General features: G+C 42.9%; 2 protein-coding genes across 4 annotated transcripts in view; both read left to right on the forward strand.

Annotated features, from left to right (window-relative positions):
* The window catches only part of MYSM1 (Myb like, SWIRM and MPN domains 1), a 246,171-nt gene that overhangs the window by 160,884 nt on the left and 69,114 nt on the right, over positions 1-16,173 (forward strand). The gene's annotated exons all lie outside the window — the stretch shown is intronic.
* The window catches only part of OMA1 (OMA1 zinc metallopeptidase), a 66,864-nt gene that overhangs the window by 40,865 nt on the left and 9,826 nt on the right, over positions 1-16,173 (forward strand). For all 3 annotated transcript variants that reach the window (XM_074265810.1, XM_074265812.1, XM_074265811.1), the window contains exon 9: positions 7,685-7,834. In XM_074265810.1, coding sequence (XP_074121911.1) covers positions 7,685-7,834 — 150 coding nt within the window. The remainder of the gene's footprint in view (positions 1-7,684; positions 7,835-16,173) is intronic.

A 16,173-nucleotide genomic window follows, 5' to 3' on the forward strand; every position in this document is an offset into this window, starting at 1 on the left:
GAGGAAAATTTGGAAGTGCTGTGGGCTCTGGGGAAGAGGTAATGAATTTTAGTTTGGGTGTGGGACAGGGGAGATGTCTTTGGGACATCTGGTTTGAAATGTCCAGTAGGAAGTTGGTGATGGATGACCAGAGTCAAGAGACAGACAGGAAATGGATCCAATAAATATCTACTGACTGACTATTTTCTGTACATCTGGAAGATCATAGAAATGATTATATGAGATTCCTCCTCCTCCTCCTCCTCTTCTTCTTCCTCCTCCTCTTCATGCTCTCCTCCTTTTCTTCTTTCTCCTCTTCCTCTTCTTTATCCTCCTCTTCTTCCTTTTCTTCCTCCTCCTCTTTCCTCCTTCCCCTCCCCACTTAAATAACACCTACTGTCAGTCAGACCCTGTGTTAAGTAAACATTTTTACAATAATTATCTCATTAGATTCCCAACAACCCCAGGAGGTTGGTGCTTTCACTATCCTCATTTTACAGATGAGGAAACTGAGGCAGAAAGGCATGAAGTGACTTGGCCAAGATCACACAGGTAGTGAATGAGACTGGATTTGAATTCAGATCGTTCTGACTTTGGGCTCAGTTCTTCAGGCACTGTGACACCAGCTCTAGTCATCTGATTTCTATCTGTCTGCTGATGGCTCTAGGGGGAGAAAGTGAGACTGGTGACCAGTTCTCCCTCACTAAAATCTAACCTTACTGATGTCATGGCCATCTTTGAGAATGGAGGACAAACAATAACAGCAGTAGCCATCAGCTAACAGGAGGTGAAGGGGAAGGGGGAGAAAGAGAGAATAAAAAAAGAAACAGGAAAAAAAGGGAAAAAGGGTTGGTGAGCCATCAAGAGCCAGACAAGTATGGGATCATATCATCTATTTAATTTCTCTTAAAATAAAATTAAATAATTTCTCTTAAAATAAAATAACATCAGAAGATCCAACTCACTTCCAGTTGATCAATGATGGACAGAAACAACTACACCCAGAGAAGGAACACTGGGAAGTGAATGTAAATTGTTAGCACTACTGTCTATCTACCCAGGTTACTTATACCTTCGGAATCTAATACTTAATGTGCAACAAGAAAATGGTATTTACACACATATATTGTGTCTAGGTTATATTGTAACACATGTAAAATGTATGGGATTGCCTGTCATCAAGGGGAGGGAGTGAAGGGAGGGAGGGGCTAATTTGGAAAAATGAATTAAAAAAAAATAAAATAAAATAACATCCTGGGTTATATTAGCATAAGTATTAGCTTATGTAGCCTCACGTTTTGTAGCATAAGGACCCTGGGAAGTGGGTGGGCAGTTACCAGCATTCCCATTTTACAGGGGAGGAAGCTGAGTCTCAAGCAGACTAAGTCACCTCTCCAGTAAGCTGAAGACCCCGTCTGAGGACTCTCCCCCATGCTCTCTCCACTGTTTCACGCTGCCTCTTGCCTCTCCAAATTTGGATTTTATTTTGTCGATGATCTGTCACTCATTCCTGAGGATAACAATCCCTCTCCAAGGCTGTTCACGTCTCGCACAAATAATCCAAAGCATGAGCTCTCAAGTTACTCCATCCAATCAATATGAAGTTTTAGAATGACCCAGCAAGTAAAACAAGTTTTACTTCTCTTATTCTCCTCATGTCCCCCCCCCAAAAAAAAAAAAAAAAAAGAATCTGGGTTATGGAACTAGTGGAGAAAGCCATATGTTCCCCTTATCTGTTGTAATTTGTAAGGAATATTTTCTTTTTCTTTTTCTTTTTTTAAAATTTTCATTTTGTAAGGAATATTTTCAAATGTGGCTACAGGATTATTAATTCCAGCTCAAATGGTGCTGCCCCGAGGAGGGGCCGTATGTGCCTGTGGCCTTGAGAAGGAGTCGTGCCCAGGGTCTGTCCTGGCGGGGCTGTGGCCGACAAGCTTTGGGGTTTGGGATTGATGTTGTCCGGTAGAGGCCCCTGTGTCTTTATTGAGGGGAAGGGGAGCGGGTGCTTGTCCGGAATAATTATTCATCTTTTCTCTGAGAATCACCTTTTTTTGGATGATTGATTTTTAGGAGTGGACACCAACTCTTACGCATAGAACATACATTTTATTTTACTTTTTTTATTAAAGCTTTTTATTTTCAAAACATATGCACGGATAATTTTTCAACATTGACCATTGCCTAGTCTTGTGTTCCAAAATTTCCCTTCCTTTCCCCACCCCCTCCCCTAAATGGCAAGCAATCCAATATATGGTATACATGTTAAAATACATGTTAAATCCAATATATGTAAACATTTATACAATTATCTTGCTGAACACGTAAAGACCAGATCAAAAAGGAAAGAAAATGAGTAAGAAAACAAAATGCAAAGAAACAACAACAAAAAGAGTGAGAATGTTAATAACGTGCATTTTTTTTTTAAATTTTTAAAATTTATTTATTTTTTTAATTATAGCTTTTTATTTACCAGATATGTGCCTGGGTAATTTTACAACGTTGACAATTGCCAAACCTTTTGTTCCAATTTTTCCCCTCCTTCCCCCCTCCCCCCCCCGGCAGGTCGACTAATACGTGTTAAATATGTTAGAGTATAAATTAAATACAATATATGTATACATGACCAAACAGTTATTTTGCTGAACAAAAAGAATCGGACATTGAAACAGTGGACAATTAGCCTGTGAAGGAAATCAGAAATGCAGGCGGACAAAACTAGAGGGATTGGGAATTCTATGTAGTGGTTCATAGAATGATGTACATTTTAAACAATAAATGCAGATGCCCTGGAAGCACTGTCTTTAAACCACTTGGAAAGTGATCTTATGTAATTATTGTCCAGATTGAAAAGTCCTTTATGTGCCCCGCCTCACACTGGCATGAAGTTGTGTTTCCTGTGGTCACGTGCCAAGCCAAAGGGAGCCCTGGCAGAGACGCTTTCCCCCCACTGGCGGCAGAGGCAGGAGATGCTCGGCCCGCTTCGTGTCAGACGGGGTCAGCAGTCAGGTCTGCTTGTTGCAGGCAGGGCTGAGAGCTCCCGAGGGGTACACCGGATTAGAGGCCTGTGAGCGCGGGCTCCTGTACTCATCCCTAACCCGGGACTTTCGGCCTCCGTCATCGCTCCCACCTCCTCTGAGCAGATGCTGTCAGCCAGTGGGGTGTCCCTGTCTTGGGGTAAAAAATCTGCTCCTGGAAAGCCCTGGGACTCCACAGCCAGGGCTGCTTTCTCCACTGACCAAACTTGCGGCCCCTGCACAGCCTTGTTTCCTTGACCAGCCTCTGTGCTTGTCCGAGCTGGCAGACACTCTGGAGCCCAGTGTCACCACTTGCCACCTGCTGTACTCCAGGCGATTTGGGATGGGGTCCCAGGGTCTCAGAGAAGTGAAGGAGCTAGTGCAGGGCCACCCACTTAGCATGGAGAAAATCGGGGAGCCGGCCCAATGCTGAGGAAGGGTCAGGCTGGGGGCTTGGGTGCTTCCCACAGTGTCCTGGCCATGAGCATCAGCTGGAGTCCTCCTATAACGGCCTTCAGAACCTTCCCTCTGGTCTGAGGTAGAAAACCTGGAGCTGGTGCTGCTCCTTCAGGGCTGTAAAACTGTGAAGACAGCACCATCTAGTGAGGAGAGGAGGGAAGTGGAGGACAGGTTCAGCAATCCACCAGAGCTCTGGAGATGGTCCAGGCCTTCCCACCTGTGTCCCCATTCTAAAGAGGGAAAACTGAGGCTCTCGGGTGCCCTGACTCACTCCTGGTCACAGCTTGCTTGTCACAAACCGGAGCCGGCTTGGGAAATTAGCCTGTGAGCGGCAGGAAACCCAGTGAGGGAAGACCACGAGTAGCTTGTCAGGAGAACATTTTATTGATTAATAGTTGTAGATTCCCTGGTGACAAAGTCATGTTGTACAGCTCCAGGTGATTCGTAATATTTGCTGGGGACCGTTCAGGGATCTGGAGAAATGAGATGTTCTCATGGACGTCTTTGATTTTAGCTGTCGTTCGTGGCTTTGAGGCGGATGCCCTGGATCAATCACACATTAAATCTAAGGTTCTTTGTGGCCTCTTGAAACCTCTCTTGTATCAATATCCCTAGTGCTTAGCACAGTGCCTGGCACCTTGTGGGCACTTAAGAGATATTTATTGGATGGATGAGGTACTGCTGTGATAGTGAATGAGATGGTTAACTAGCAAAGCGGCATGAATCACAAAACCCCTGGTGTGGCTTCTTTGCGCTCCTTCCAGATTGGGGGCAAATGGAATTTTTATCAGATCTAGACTTTTAAGTTATAAGAGCGGCATCAGCAAACGTGGATTGTGATGATTATTTGTCAGTAGCTCTCATTATTAATGCTGTAGTTGCCCCCCAAAAGCTGTCATGTGACTAGCCAGAAACATATGACCCAGCTGAGAGGGGGCACCTGGAAGTGTCCTGCAGAAGGGCTGATCAGGTAAACTGGAAATGGTGAAAGTGATATAAAACAGATAACGAGGATTCCGAGACAATGGGCGGCCCCTGAACAGGAATAAAACTCAGATGGACCAATATCCCAGCACTTTTTCTTTTTCAATTTCTTGCCTGCGTTGGAATATTCCACGTTGGGTGGAATTTCCCTTCCCCGGGTGCGTTAGTTTGGGGCAACACCTGCGGGGAACAGACCCCAGAGAGCTTCCCGGCTCAGGCCTTTCCTCACTTTAGCTGCTTAATGAGTTTCTGCCACCACGTGTGAGACTCTGTGGCCATCAGTGTCCTCCCTGGTGAAAGAACGGGGGTGATGGCATAGGTTGCACCTCAGGCCTTTTTGAGGTCTGGAAGCTGAAGTGAAGGGCAGGCTTTGTGCTTTTGCTGGAGCTGGTAAAGGTAAAACCACAGAAAGGTAACCAAAGCCTGTGACAGGGGACAAGTATCTGTTGTGTGGCTTCTGGGGGCAACCTGGGGTGGAGATGAGGCAGAAGCCATCCTCGGGAAGCAGGGGAAGCTTCCCTTTTTAGATTTCTCTAGCGTAGCCTGCGCTTGTCTGAAGTAGCCATACGTGTGACTTCCAGAGCCCTCACTCACTATCCTCGGGTATTGTGTGCTGCTGCTCTTCGATGACTGGCTTCAAGCCTGACAATGCTAGTCATAGCCCCCTGAATTCTGAATTTATCAGACAAACTGAAAAGTACTCTAGGCCCCGAGTATAATTTAGCTTGATTTAAATCGGATCCTGCGTGTCCCATCCATGTCATCATCATTTGTGACAAGACCAGATAACCCACCGGTTGGGCTGTGCTTGTTGGCCAGAGTGAGTGTTTCAAAAAGGAAAAGGCCATTGACTAGTGGGACCATTTTGGCCCCCAGCTTAAAGAGGGAAATTGGTTCTCATTCTTCTTCCCTTCATGATTTCCACACTTGTTGGTGGAGACTTTGTTAGGATTCTTACAAGGTGCTAAGTCACTGGAATGGAAAGAGACAATAATTATGTAATTTAGCATGGTACTTAACAATTCTCTAGTTCAGTAAAGTATTTACTAGAATTCCATGAAATTCACACCTTTAAGAGAGCATACTTTTAAGGAGCTCCCACAAGCCCAAGGGGTACCCACAAGCCCACTCTCTGAGGCACAGCCTGATTCCCACACTCTACGAGATTCAGAGTGAAGAGTCCTTTCGAGATTCCGTGGTGCTGGCTGGAAACATTGGGAAGACGAGAGGCTGGAGACACTCGGACAAGAGCTCTCGGGAACTAAAGAGAGGAAGGCCTCCAGAAAGCTAGCCGAGCTAGCCGAATGAAGGAGACAAGACTTGAAGGAGAAAATAAAGGCACTGGAGATAAGATTTGGAAAGACACAGAAAAGGACTTTAACTCCTGCCTGCATTTGGGATTATTGAACTGAACTGAAACGAAGGCTGCCTCCAGAAGCTCCTCCAAAAACCTCCTCCCAGAGAAGGATTACAATATAGAGAACAGAAGAACATTACAGACTTTCTCCTACTTGCACCTCACATCTTCCAATTCCTATTTAGAAAAGTGAATTGAACTAGTGGCAAGCAGCCATTTCATTTTAAAAAATGACTATTTTTGTAGCTAATCCAGGCCATTTTTATTTTTTATAAATGGAGAGAATAAATATAAGTGACATATTCATTTTCAAAATTTCACCTTCCTTTAGTGTGTCTTTGTAATTAGTTTTGCAAAGTATAGAGATACAAGGATACCTCCATCTTAATTTTCAAACAGATGTCTCAGTTCCTTTTGGAATCTTAGTGTGTTGGGATAATTAATTTGTTCCTCTGATGTACTCTGCATACCAAGTATTACTTTAAAGATTGTCTTCAGCTGTGTTTGTTAGAGATTGAAACAGTGACATAATTTAGTTGTTCTTTGATTAACTCTTTGTGTGTTGAGCAAGACATGAATGAGATAGTGACGTCCTTTTGGGATATACCAGACAAACTTGATCTACCCAGGAGGCTCATGAACTTCCTGAGATTACTGATTATCATGGATTTTTTCCAGGCATTTAAAAAAATATAGTATTGTGCTGTCCCAGGAAATAGGAGATAATGATCTAGTCACTCATTTATATACCATCTTTGGTTTCATGAAAACTTTTGAAAGCAACATTTTACACTTTTGTACCAGTGGTGTTTTTGTGACTTTCTTGGGAAGTGGAGAGGTGGCTGAGCTGGATTCGAAGGAACAAATCTGGTTATTTTTACGTTTTAGCTGTGTATGACATAGGCTTTGTTCCCAGCAGTGGCTTAATTGTAGCTGATGAAGGAAATTAGTTGGTATTTTCTTTACTTGGGTCACAACCAGACATTGGAGATTTTGTCATTTAAATCGAAAGTAGGATGTTTTGCTGCGCTTAGTTCTAAATCCTTTCCTCCTTTAGGTTTTGAACGTTTTCATATATGATGCTTTGGTAGTGCATAGTCAGGAGCAGCTGCAGCTTTCAGTGGGCTGACTGTTCTTCAGCTTTGTCACTGTGGCAGGATTTATATTTCTGACCAGTGCTGTGACCATTTTGAACTTAGATTTCTTTCTCGTCCCAGATACAAAATGTTGTAACTTCTTTATTATAATATTTACTTAGGACATTTTCATAGGGAGAAGGTTGTGCTGATATTCTAGTTCAGGGGTTCTCAAACTACGGCCCGCGGGCCAGATGCACCCATAGAGGACATTTATGTGGCCGCCGGGTTATGGCAAATGGGCTGAGGGGCAGAGACAGAGGGTGAGTTTTTGTTTCTACTATAGTCCGGCCCTCCCACAGTCTGAGGGACAGTGAACTGGCCCCTATTTAAAAAGTTTGAGGACCACTGGGCTAGTCATTTAAAAGTACTTTGGATGACTTTTAAAACCGTGCACTTCATACTTCATGGTCATCTAAAGTTAGATGGGACCCTGGAGACATCTCCGGTCAGTTTCCTCCTTTTAGCAAAGGAGGAGGGAAGTAACTGTAAACACAAGGCCACCTAGACAGCCAATAGCCGAGAAAATATTGGAACATAGCTTTTCTGCCTCCCAGGCCGTCACTTTCCCCTGAAGACTGTGCATGTCAGCAGAGCTTATATTCTGATGATGTGTATGCATTGATACTACTTTTTTCTTCTCCTACCTTATATATGTACATTTTCTCCTGTAATACTGTATTTTGTATATATTTTTCCCTGATATATCATTAGTGAGTTAAACTAATTTCCTGTCTTCTACATTTAACTTGCAGGCTTGTGTGGATGTCAGAGCAAGTGCAGTGTTTTGGCAACAGCTAGAATTTGCAGATAGGATTTTGGGGGATCCGAAGTTACCAGAATGGCTGTCAACGCATCCCTCTCATGAGAACCGAGCGGAGCACTTGGACCGACTTATACCTCAGGTGAGCAGAGAAGCTTTTAGGCCAGAAATTTCTCTTCTCAGGTTGTTAACAGTAAATTCTGTTATCTGGCATGTCCTGGGATGAGGAAAAATCTACTTTGTCACCGATTCTCTTCTGTGATGTTTCTTATGACTCAGAAGTTGAATCTCTGAGGTCATATTAAGGATAGTAAGTGGTAAAAAAAAATTCTCAGATTCTCATTTTCTCAGGGTGAGATCTATGATGCTGTAACCACAAATTAGCTTTGTTCCTGTTGAATACACCTTCTGAAATAATCACTAAGGATACCAAAAAATGATGGATCCACTGAATGGAAATTTATTTGTTTAGCCTTCAGTTTGTGCTCTATGTAACAGGTAAATTGTATGGCACCTTTGAAAACTCTAAGATGGTGGAACTTTTCAATCAGCAGAGATTTTATTTTATGAAAACTACAGCATCTGCACATGCAAGAACAAACAGTCTTCATTTATTCTGTTAAGTCACTGGGGAACTTGATTCCCTAGTGCTTGCCTGGTCAGGTATAACCAAAATAGGCCTGTATTTTTAACTTGGTCACATTATTCCCTGTATAGATAACACTAAGAATTGTTGCCTGAATGTATAGAGCCAAATTTATAAGAATACAAGTCATTCCCCAATTGATAAATGGTTAAAGGATATGAACAGGCAGTTTTCAAATGAAGAACTTAGAGCTATCTTTAGTCATATGAAAAAATGCTCCAAATCACTATTGACTAGAGAAATGTAAATTGAAACAACTCTGAGGAACCATCTCCTACCTATCAGATCAGGCTAATATGACAGAAAAAGAAAATGATAAACGTTGGAGAAGATATGGGACATTGGAACACTAATGCATCATTGTGAGTCGTGAACTGATCCAACAATTCTGGAGAGCAATTTGAAACTATGCCCAAAGTCCTAATACCATGCCAAAACCTTTGATACAACAATACCACTCCTGTGCACTACCAAAGAGATCATAAAAAAAAGAGAAATGAATCCACATGTATAAGAATATTTCTAGCAGCTTTTTTTGTGGTGACAGAGAATTGGAAATTGAGTGGATGGCCATCAATTGGAGAATGGCTGAACAAACTGTCATATGAATGTAGTAGAATATTATTATTCTATTAGAAATGATGAGCAGGTGGATTTCAGAAAAACCTGAACTGATGGTGAATGAAGCAAGCAGAACCAGGAAAATATTGTACACAGTAGCAGCAGTATTGTGTGGATGATCAACTTTATAGACTTGGCTCTTCATTGATCAGAGACAATTCCAAAAGACTCATGATGGAAAATGTTCACCACATCCAGAGATACAACTGTGGAATCTGAATTGAATTTGGAAATGTTTAATAGGATAAATAAAAGCACAGTATAATATAGGTAATGTTAATTTGTAGAGTGTTAAACTTAAAGTCAGGAAGATTCATCTCCTGAGCTCATCTGACTTTTGAGACTTTCTAGATGGGGGACTATGGGTAAGTCATTTCACCCTGTTTGCCTCATTTTCCTCATTTGTAAAATGAGTTGGAGAAGGAATGGTGAAGTAGTCTTGAATCTTTGCCAAGAAAACCCCAAATGAGCTCATGAAGAGTTGAACATGACTGAAATTGCTGAATAACAATAAAAGGCAATATGTGACCTACAGATATGTTTCTGTTTGAGTTTGACACCACTGACCTATCTTATATCTCCCTGATTAACTAACAAAGTAATTTATTATAATTTAGATCAACTATATATCAATTCCCTACCAGTATAGTTATATACTATACTTAGTTTAAAAAAAGGAATTGAAGTTATTTCATAATGTTCTAGTTTTTTTTTTTTTTTTTTTCCCTTGTGATAAATATGCTTAGTTAATCAAAACAAATCTACTCCTTTGCTGTATCCTAAAGTATGGAAAGGTGCGAAGTATGCTTCATCACTGGTTTTGAGGAATCATGCTTGATCATTTAATTGATCAAATGAGATAATGTATGTAACATTCATGGTCAACCTTAAGGCCCAGATAAATGTTAGCAATTATTATTGCTATGTCACTACTGTATTGTTATATTAAGTTGTTCTCTTGGTTTTGCTCATTTGACTTTGCATCAGTTCATAGAAATCTTTGTAGATTTCTCTGAAATTGTTCCTTTTGTCATTTTTAAAATTGCATAATCATTTATATTGAATTCATATCCCCTAGTTTGTTCAGCCATTCATCAATTGATGGGTGTCCCCTTAGTTTTCAGTTCTTTGATGTTACATAAAGAACAATTATAATTATTTTTGTCTGTGTGAGGATATCTTTAGGGAATAGGCCTGGTAATAGTGTCATTGAGTCAAAGGGTTTGCAGTAATGACTTTTTTTTTTTTTTAAATAGCTTTTTATTTACAAGATATATGCATGGGTAATTTTTCAGCACTGACAATTACAAAACCTTTAGTTCCAATTTTTCCCTCCATCCCCCCCACTCCCTCTCCCAGCTGGTAGGTTGACCAATACATGTTAAATATGTTAAAGTATAAGTTAAATACAATACACGTATATATGTTCAAGCAATTATTTTGCTATACAAAAAGAATCGGACTTTGAAATAGTGTACCGTTAGCCTGTGAAGGAAATCCAAAATGCAGGAGGACAAAAATAGGGGGATTGGGAATTCTATGTAGTGGTTCATGGTCATCTCCCAGAGTTCTTTCTCTGGGTGTACCTGGTTCAGTTCATTACTGCTCTATTGGAACTGATTTGGTTCATCTTATTGTTGAAGATGGTCACGCCCATCAGAATTGATCCTCATATAGTGTTGTTGAAGTATACAACGATTTCCTGGTCCTGCTCACTTCCCTCAGCATCAGTTCCTGTAAGTCTCTCCAGGCCTCTCTGTATTCATCCTGCTGGTCATTTTTTACAGAACAATAATATTCCATAACATTCATATGCCACAGTTTATTCAGCCATTCCTCGACTGATGGGCATCCACACAGTTTCCAGTTTCTGGCCACCACAAAGAGGGCTGCCACAAACATTCTTGCACATACAAGTCCCTTTCCCTTCTTTAAAATCTCTTTGGGTTACAAACCCAGTAGTAACATGCAGTAAAAACTTTTTGACCATAGTTCTAAATTGTTTTTGAGAATGTTTAGACCAATTCACAACTGCGCCACCGTGCTTGTCTTGTTTCAACAGAATTGTTTTGTTTTGCTTCTAATTATTTATGATTTGTAATATTTTCTATATGACAGTTGATCTCTTGGATTTTTTCTTTGAGAACTGCCTATTTTTATATTTTGACCATTTTAGCTCTTGGGCAATGACTGACATCTTTTTATATTTGAATAATTTCCTTATATGTCTTGGATATTGGACTTAATGGGAGAAATTTGTTGAAAAGATTTTTCCCTCAGTTAACTTAAAACCTTGTAATTTTAATTGTACTAATTTTATTTGTCCAAAACCTTTTCAATTTTATATAATCAGAATTCTTCATTTTCTTTTTTAAGATGATCTTTATTCTTTGTCTGGTCATGAACTCATCTCCCATCCATAGTTGATAAATGTATTTTCTAACATTTTTTTGAATAGTAATTTTTTTCCAGTTATATATAAAAATAATTTTTAACATTAGTTTTTTTTTTAAATTCTGAGTTCCAAATTCTCTTCCTTCCTGCTCCTTCTATACTCCACCCCCGATGGCAATTCATTTTATATAAGCTATACATAATGCAGTTATCAAGATGTGTTTCTATTTTGGTCATGTGGTGAAAGAAAATAGGCACCTTCCCCTTTCCCTCCACAAAAAAACCCAAAAAACAAGCTCCATGTACAAATAAATAATAAGTGAATAATATATAATATATTAATTAATATTATAATAAATAAAGTGAAAAAGAGTATGCTTATCTGCATTCAGACTCAGTTCTTTCTCTGGAGATAGATAGCATTTTTCTTTATGAGTCTTTTAGAATTATCTTGCATCATTCTGTTGCTCAGAATAGCTAATTTTTCCCAGTTCTTCATCATACAGTATTGCGGTCACTGTGCACAGTGATCTCCTGGTTCTGCTCATTTCACTTTGTATCAGTTGAAGTAAATCTTTCCAGGTTTTCTGGAAATCAGCCTGCTTGTTCTTTTTCTTTTTTTTTTTGCTGAGGCAATTAGTGTTAAGGTATTTGCCCAGGATCCCACAGCCAGGAAGTGTGAAGTGTCTGAGGCCACATTTGAACTCAGGTCCTCTTGACTTGAGGGCTGGCGCCACCTAGCTGCCCCAATAGTATTCCATCACATTCATATGTCACAACTTGTTCATCTCCGCAATTTCTAGCTTTTTGCCACCACAAAAAGAACTGCTATAAATAATTTTCAAAAAAAATTTTTTTAAAATTTATTCAGGCTACCCACCCATAGAACCATGTTGCTCTCCAGAATTGCTGGATCACTTTACAACTCCATCAACAATGCAGTAGCGCCCCGATTTTCCATACACCCTTCAGATTTTGTCATTTTCCTTTTCTGTCATTTTGGGCAATGTGATCAGTGTGAGGTGGTCTCCCAGAGTGGTTTGAATGTGCCTTTCTCTCATTGGTGGTGATTCAGAGCACTTTTTCATAGACTACAGATAGCTTCAGTAGTCTGAAGAGCTGAGTTTGACTCTGCATTATTGGAGAATAGCTTCTCTTCTTATAAATGTGACTCAGTTCTCTGTGTATTTGAGTGTTAGGAGTCTTACAAGGTACGTATGCACTTAGTTCACGCCTTTAAAGGAGTTTGCTCATTGGCCCTTTAAGGAGCTCCCACAAGCCCATTCTCTGGGAGAATATAAGGAGCCAAGATTCCATGGGGAGAGGGAGTCTGGATGGAGTTAAGGAGAGAACTTCCCAGGAGAACTTTGGGGGGAAGCTCGAGGAGATTCAGGGCCGAGATTCAGAGCCAGGAATCAGTGGATTCCCGAGTCCAGCAGATTCCCAAGTGTAAAGGGAAAGCCTGTGCAAGGACTTCCGGGATCGGATTCTGGGAAACCCACAATCCCACACTCTACCTTCGTGCTGGCTGGAGGCTTTGGATTCGGAGGGAGCTGGAGAGACTGAAGCTGGCTGGAGACAATTCCGACAGGAAAAGATTCAAGACTTTGAAGGACACAATAAAGGATCTGGACTTTAACCCCTGGCTGCATTTTGGGATTACTGAACTGAAGTGAAACTAAGGCTGCCTCCAGAAGCTCCTAGGAAACCTGCTCCCAGAGAACGATTACAATTTAGAGAAAAGAGAACACCATATTTGAGAGACGAGACCTTTATCAGGAACACTTGCCATAGAGGAAATGTCTTTGCTCTTTTCTTGCTTCTTGAATTGATGGTGTTGCTTCCTAAGGCTTTCCATGAAGAAGCCACACTGACTGCCAGGAGCTGTTGAAGTTCCCCAAGAATCAGACTTAAGCTGGGGCTCTCAGATGCCGTATTCTTTTGTTGGGATGGGGTGAGGGTGGGGATGGGAGCACAGCCCTTCTTCCTCCACTCCACTGTCATATCTGCCAGCTCTTTCTTCAGCTGGGGATCTGGGCCAGTTGGACCCCATGCCTTGAACTTATCACGGGTAGGTATCTGCTCTCTTATTAGCTCCTGATTTGTTTGTTGTGGTAACGCTTCATTACTCATTTTTGCTAACTCCTTCCCAGTCCAAAGATTGTTTTTCTTGACAGAGAAAGCAGACACAAAGTGAAGAGTTGAGCACGCTTGTCTTCTCTCTGTTGCCATTATCCCATTTCTTCCTGTGTTTCCGGATTTTATTTTTGAGGGTTTCCCTCCCCTCCCCTCCCTTCTTTTCCCTCACTTCTCTACCCTTTCCTCCCTCCTCTGAGGGAGCCGGGCCAGCTCTCGCCTTTCCTGCCTCTTGCCTCCTGGGGGGAAGCAGATACATCTGGGCCCGGCTCGTCATCCACAGGGCAGCGGAGGATGCTCCCCGGGCCACCGAGCTGCCAGCAGAGGACGCTGTGGAGGGCCGGGGCTCAGGCTCCGTGCAGGGCTGGTTTGCCGGCCCCCCAGTGAGAACCGAGGTCTTCTCTGCCACAGAATGTCCCTTAGAACGTGGCCTCTGCTCAGTCCCTCATCTCCTCTGCTCCCCTCCCTCCTCTCTCCCATCCCTGGGGCTTCTTAGCCAAAGCTGACCATGTGGGGGCCTCAATTTGGGGACGCTGCTTCTCCCCTGCGAGGGACCTCAGCACGTGGCGCAGCAGCTTCCAAGTGGGGCTCCACTCTGCCTGTAGAGAGGGGCTGTGAGTGTGACTGTGTGTGAGTGTGATTGTGCGTGAGTGTGTGTGCAGAAGTAACGCTGCTGCTTCTGAGTCTGGAGCCATCTGAGGAGACCAGAGGTTTAGGGGGCCCTCGGCATGTTGGCAATCCTTTCAGGATGCGGTCACGGGCAGGCCGAGGCTAGCCTACCCTCCCCTTCTGATTTTGACCTCTCCTCCCTGGAGCCTCACAAGCAGCAAATCTTGTTGCTTCCTTTATAATGTTTTCAAACTGTGTATTTCCATTTCTGCAGCCCCTAGCCCAGGCATGGCTTCTACAGTAAGTACTCCATTACCAGCCGCCACCCAAGGCTCACAGGCTTCTGCTGGTCTCCTCGCCTGGGCTCTTAGAAGCCATCCTGGACACTCCTGGCAGATTAGTTTCCCCAAAGCATTTAACTCACATTGCTTCTCTTCTTTTAAAAAAATATTGTTCTCTTTAGGTTTTATGTTACTTTTATTTCCAGATATTTCACTCCCTACCCAGCTTGCCATCCCTTAGAAGAAGGAAAAAAGAGGGAAAAATATAGTTGATCACCAGTAACCAGCACATCCACCAAGTCTGACTGTTGCTTCTTTAAAAAACCCCAGTGGCTCCCTACAGTGCATGTAAGACACCCCATCATTTAGGCCCAATTTTATCTCTTAAGTCTCATCCTTCCAGGCATAATCAAAAGTCCCATAATCTTCATGAAATCTTCCCCTAATATTTTAGCTCCAAGCTATTGCTCCCTCAGAACACCTACAGATTTTACTGTGTGTACCCGTAATTTGGCACTTCCCTCCCTCTCTTTCCTCCTCCTCCCCCAGTCCTTTCCCTCTCTCCCTCTCTTTGTCTCTGTCTCTTTCTTTCCCTCCCTCCCTCACTCCCTCTTTTTCCCTCCCCTTTCTCTTTCTCTCTCTCTCTTCTCTCTGTTTTCTCTCTCCTCTCTCTCTGTCTGTCTCCCCATCTATCTTTCTCCCCCCCCCCATCCCTCTCTCCTTCCCTCCCTGTCTCCCTCTGCCCTCTGCTTATCACCTGGTCACATAGATATGTGGATCTTACTTCCCTAATTGGATTCCAGCTATTTGAGGGCAGGGCCCTTGCCTTATGTTTCTCTCTCCTTTCTCCGGTTCCCTAGTTCAGAGCTGGATACCTGTTTGAGAGGATGTACTCTGAATTCCGAGTGGGGGGAAAAGGCACAGTAACAGCAGAAGGCCGTGGACTCCCCAGCAGTGGACACTTGAGGCCATCAGAAGTCAGAGACCCAGTCTTTAGCTTGGGAGGCATCGGCGCCAGGGGCTACTGCCCTTTTCTGGAGCTGCTGGTTTGTGCCCCGAATTCCTGGAGGAGGGGGCTTCCTTGTCTGGGAATCCTTAAAACCTAGGAGGCAGAAATGGACCCCCAGGGATGTGTTTCTGTACCTCCATTTTCTCTCTAAGACAGATGCCGTTAGTGGTTTTCATGCCATGTCTAGATGCTCTTCTGCTTTATGGACAACGTTGTGCTGATCCGAGTCCCCGAGCCCCTCAGGACCTGCCTTCGGTAAGATCCATGACTGCAGGAAGTTGAGCCTTGGAGGTGTGGAGGGAAAATGAAGGGGAGAAGATTGCTCCTTGTTAGCCCAGATTGTGGCATGATGTGAAGCAGAAAGGCCATAGGTAGGCCGTCAGTCTGGACAAGTGGCACAGAGAAGAGGTTTGGTCTCCAGAGGAGAAGAGCAGATGGGCCAGCCCAGGAACTCCTGCATCCCTGGGGGTGTGGGGTCACGGCTCTGGCCGTGGGACCTCGCAGCAACCACAAACTGCTCCCGAAGACTGTGAGGGCCGAGCGCTCCGTTCTCAGCAGGACTTCCTTGTATCAATTAATCCATGACGCGAAGGCTCTCCTCCAACCTCTGGATGCTCTCCCACTTCTCCTGGTGTTGTTTATGATGGAAATCACAGATTACCTCAGTGTCGGGAGAATCCAAAATGCAAGTGACCATCGTGGTTACCAGGGAGAGGCGGTTCTCAAGAAATGGTGCAAAGGACATTCTCAGGGACATCTTGGACCAGAAAAGGAGGTGGGCAGGC

This window comes from Sminthopsis crassicaudata, chromosome 4, assembly GCF_048593235.1.
Source record: "Sminthopsis crassicaudata isolate SCR6 chromosome 4, ASM4859323v1, whole genome shotgun sequence".
Classification (NCBI taxonomy): domain Eukaryota; kingdom Metazoa; phylum Chordata; class Mammalia; order Dasyuromorphia; family Dasyuridae; genus Sminthopsis; species Sminthopsis crassicaudata.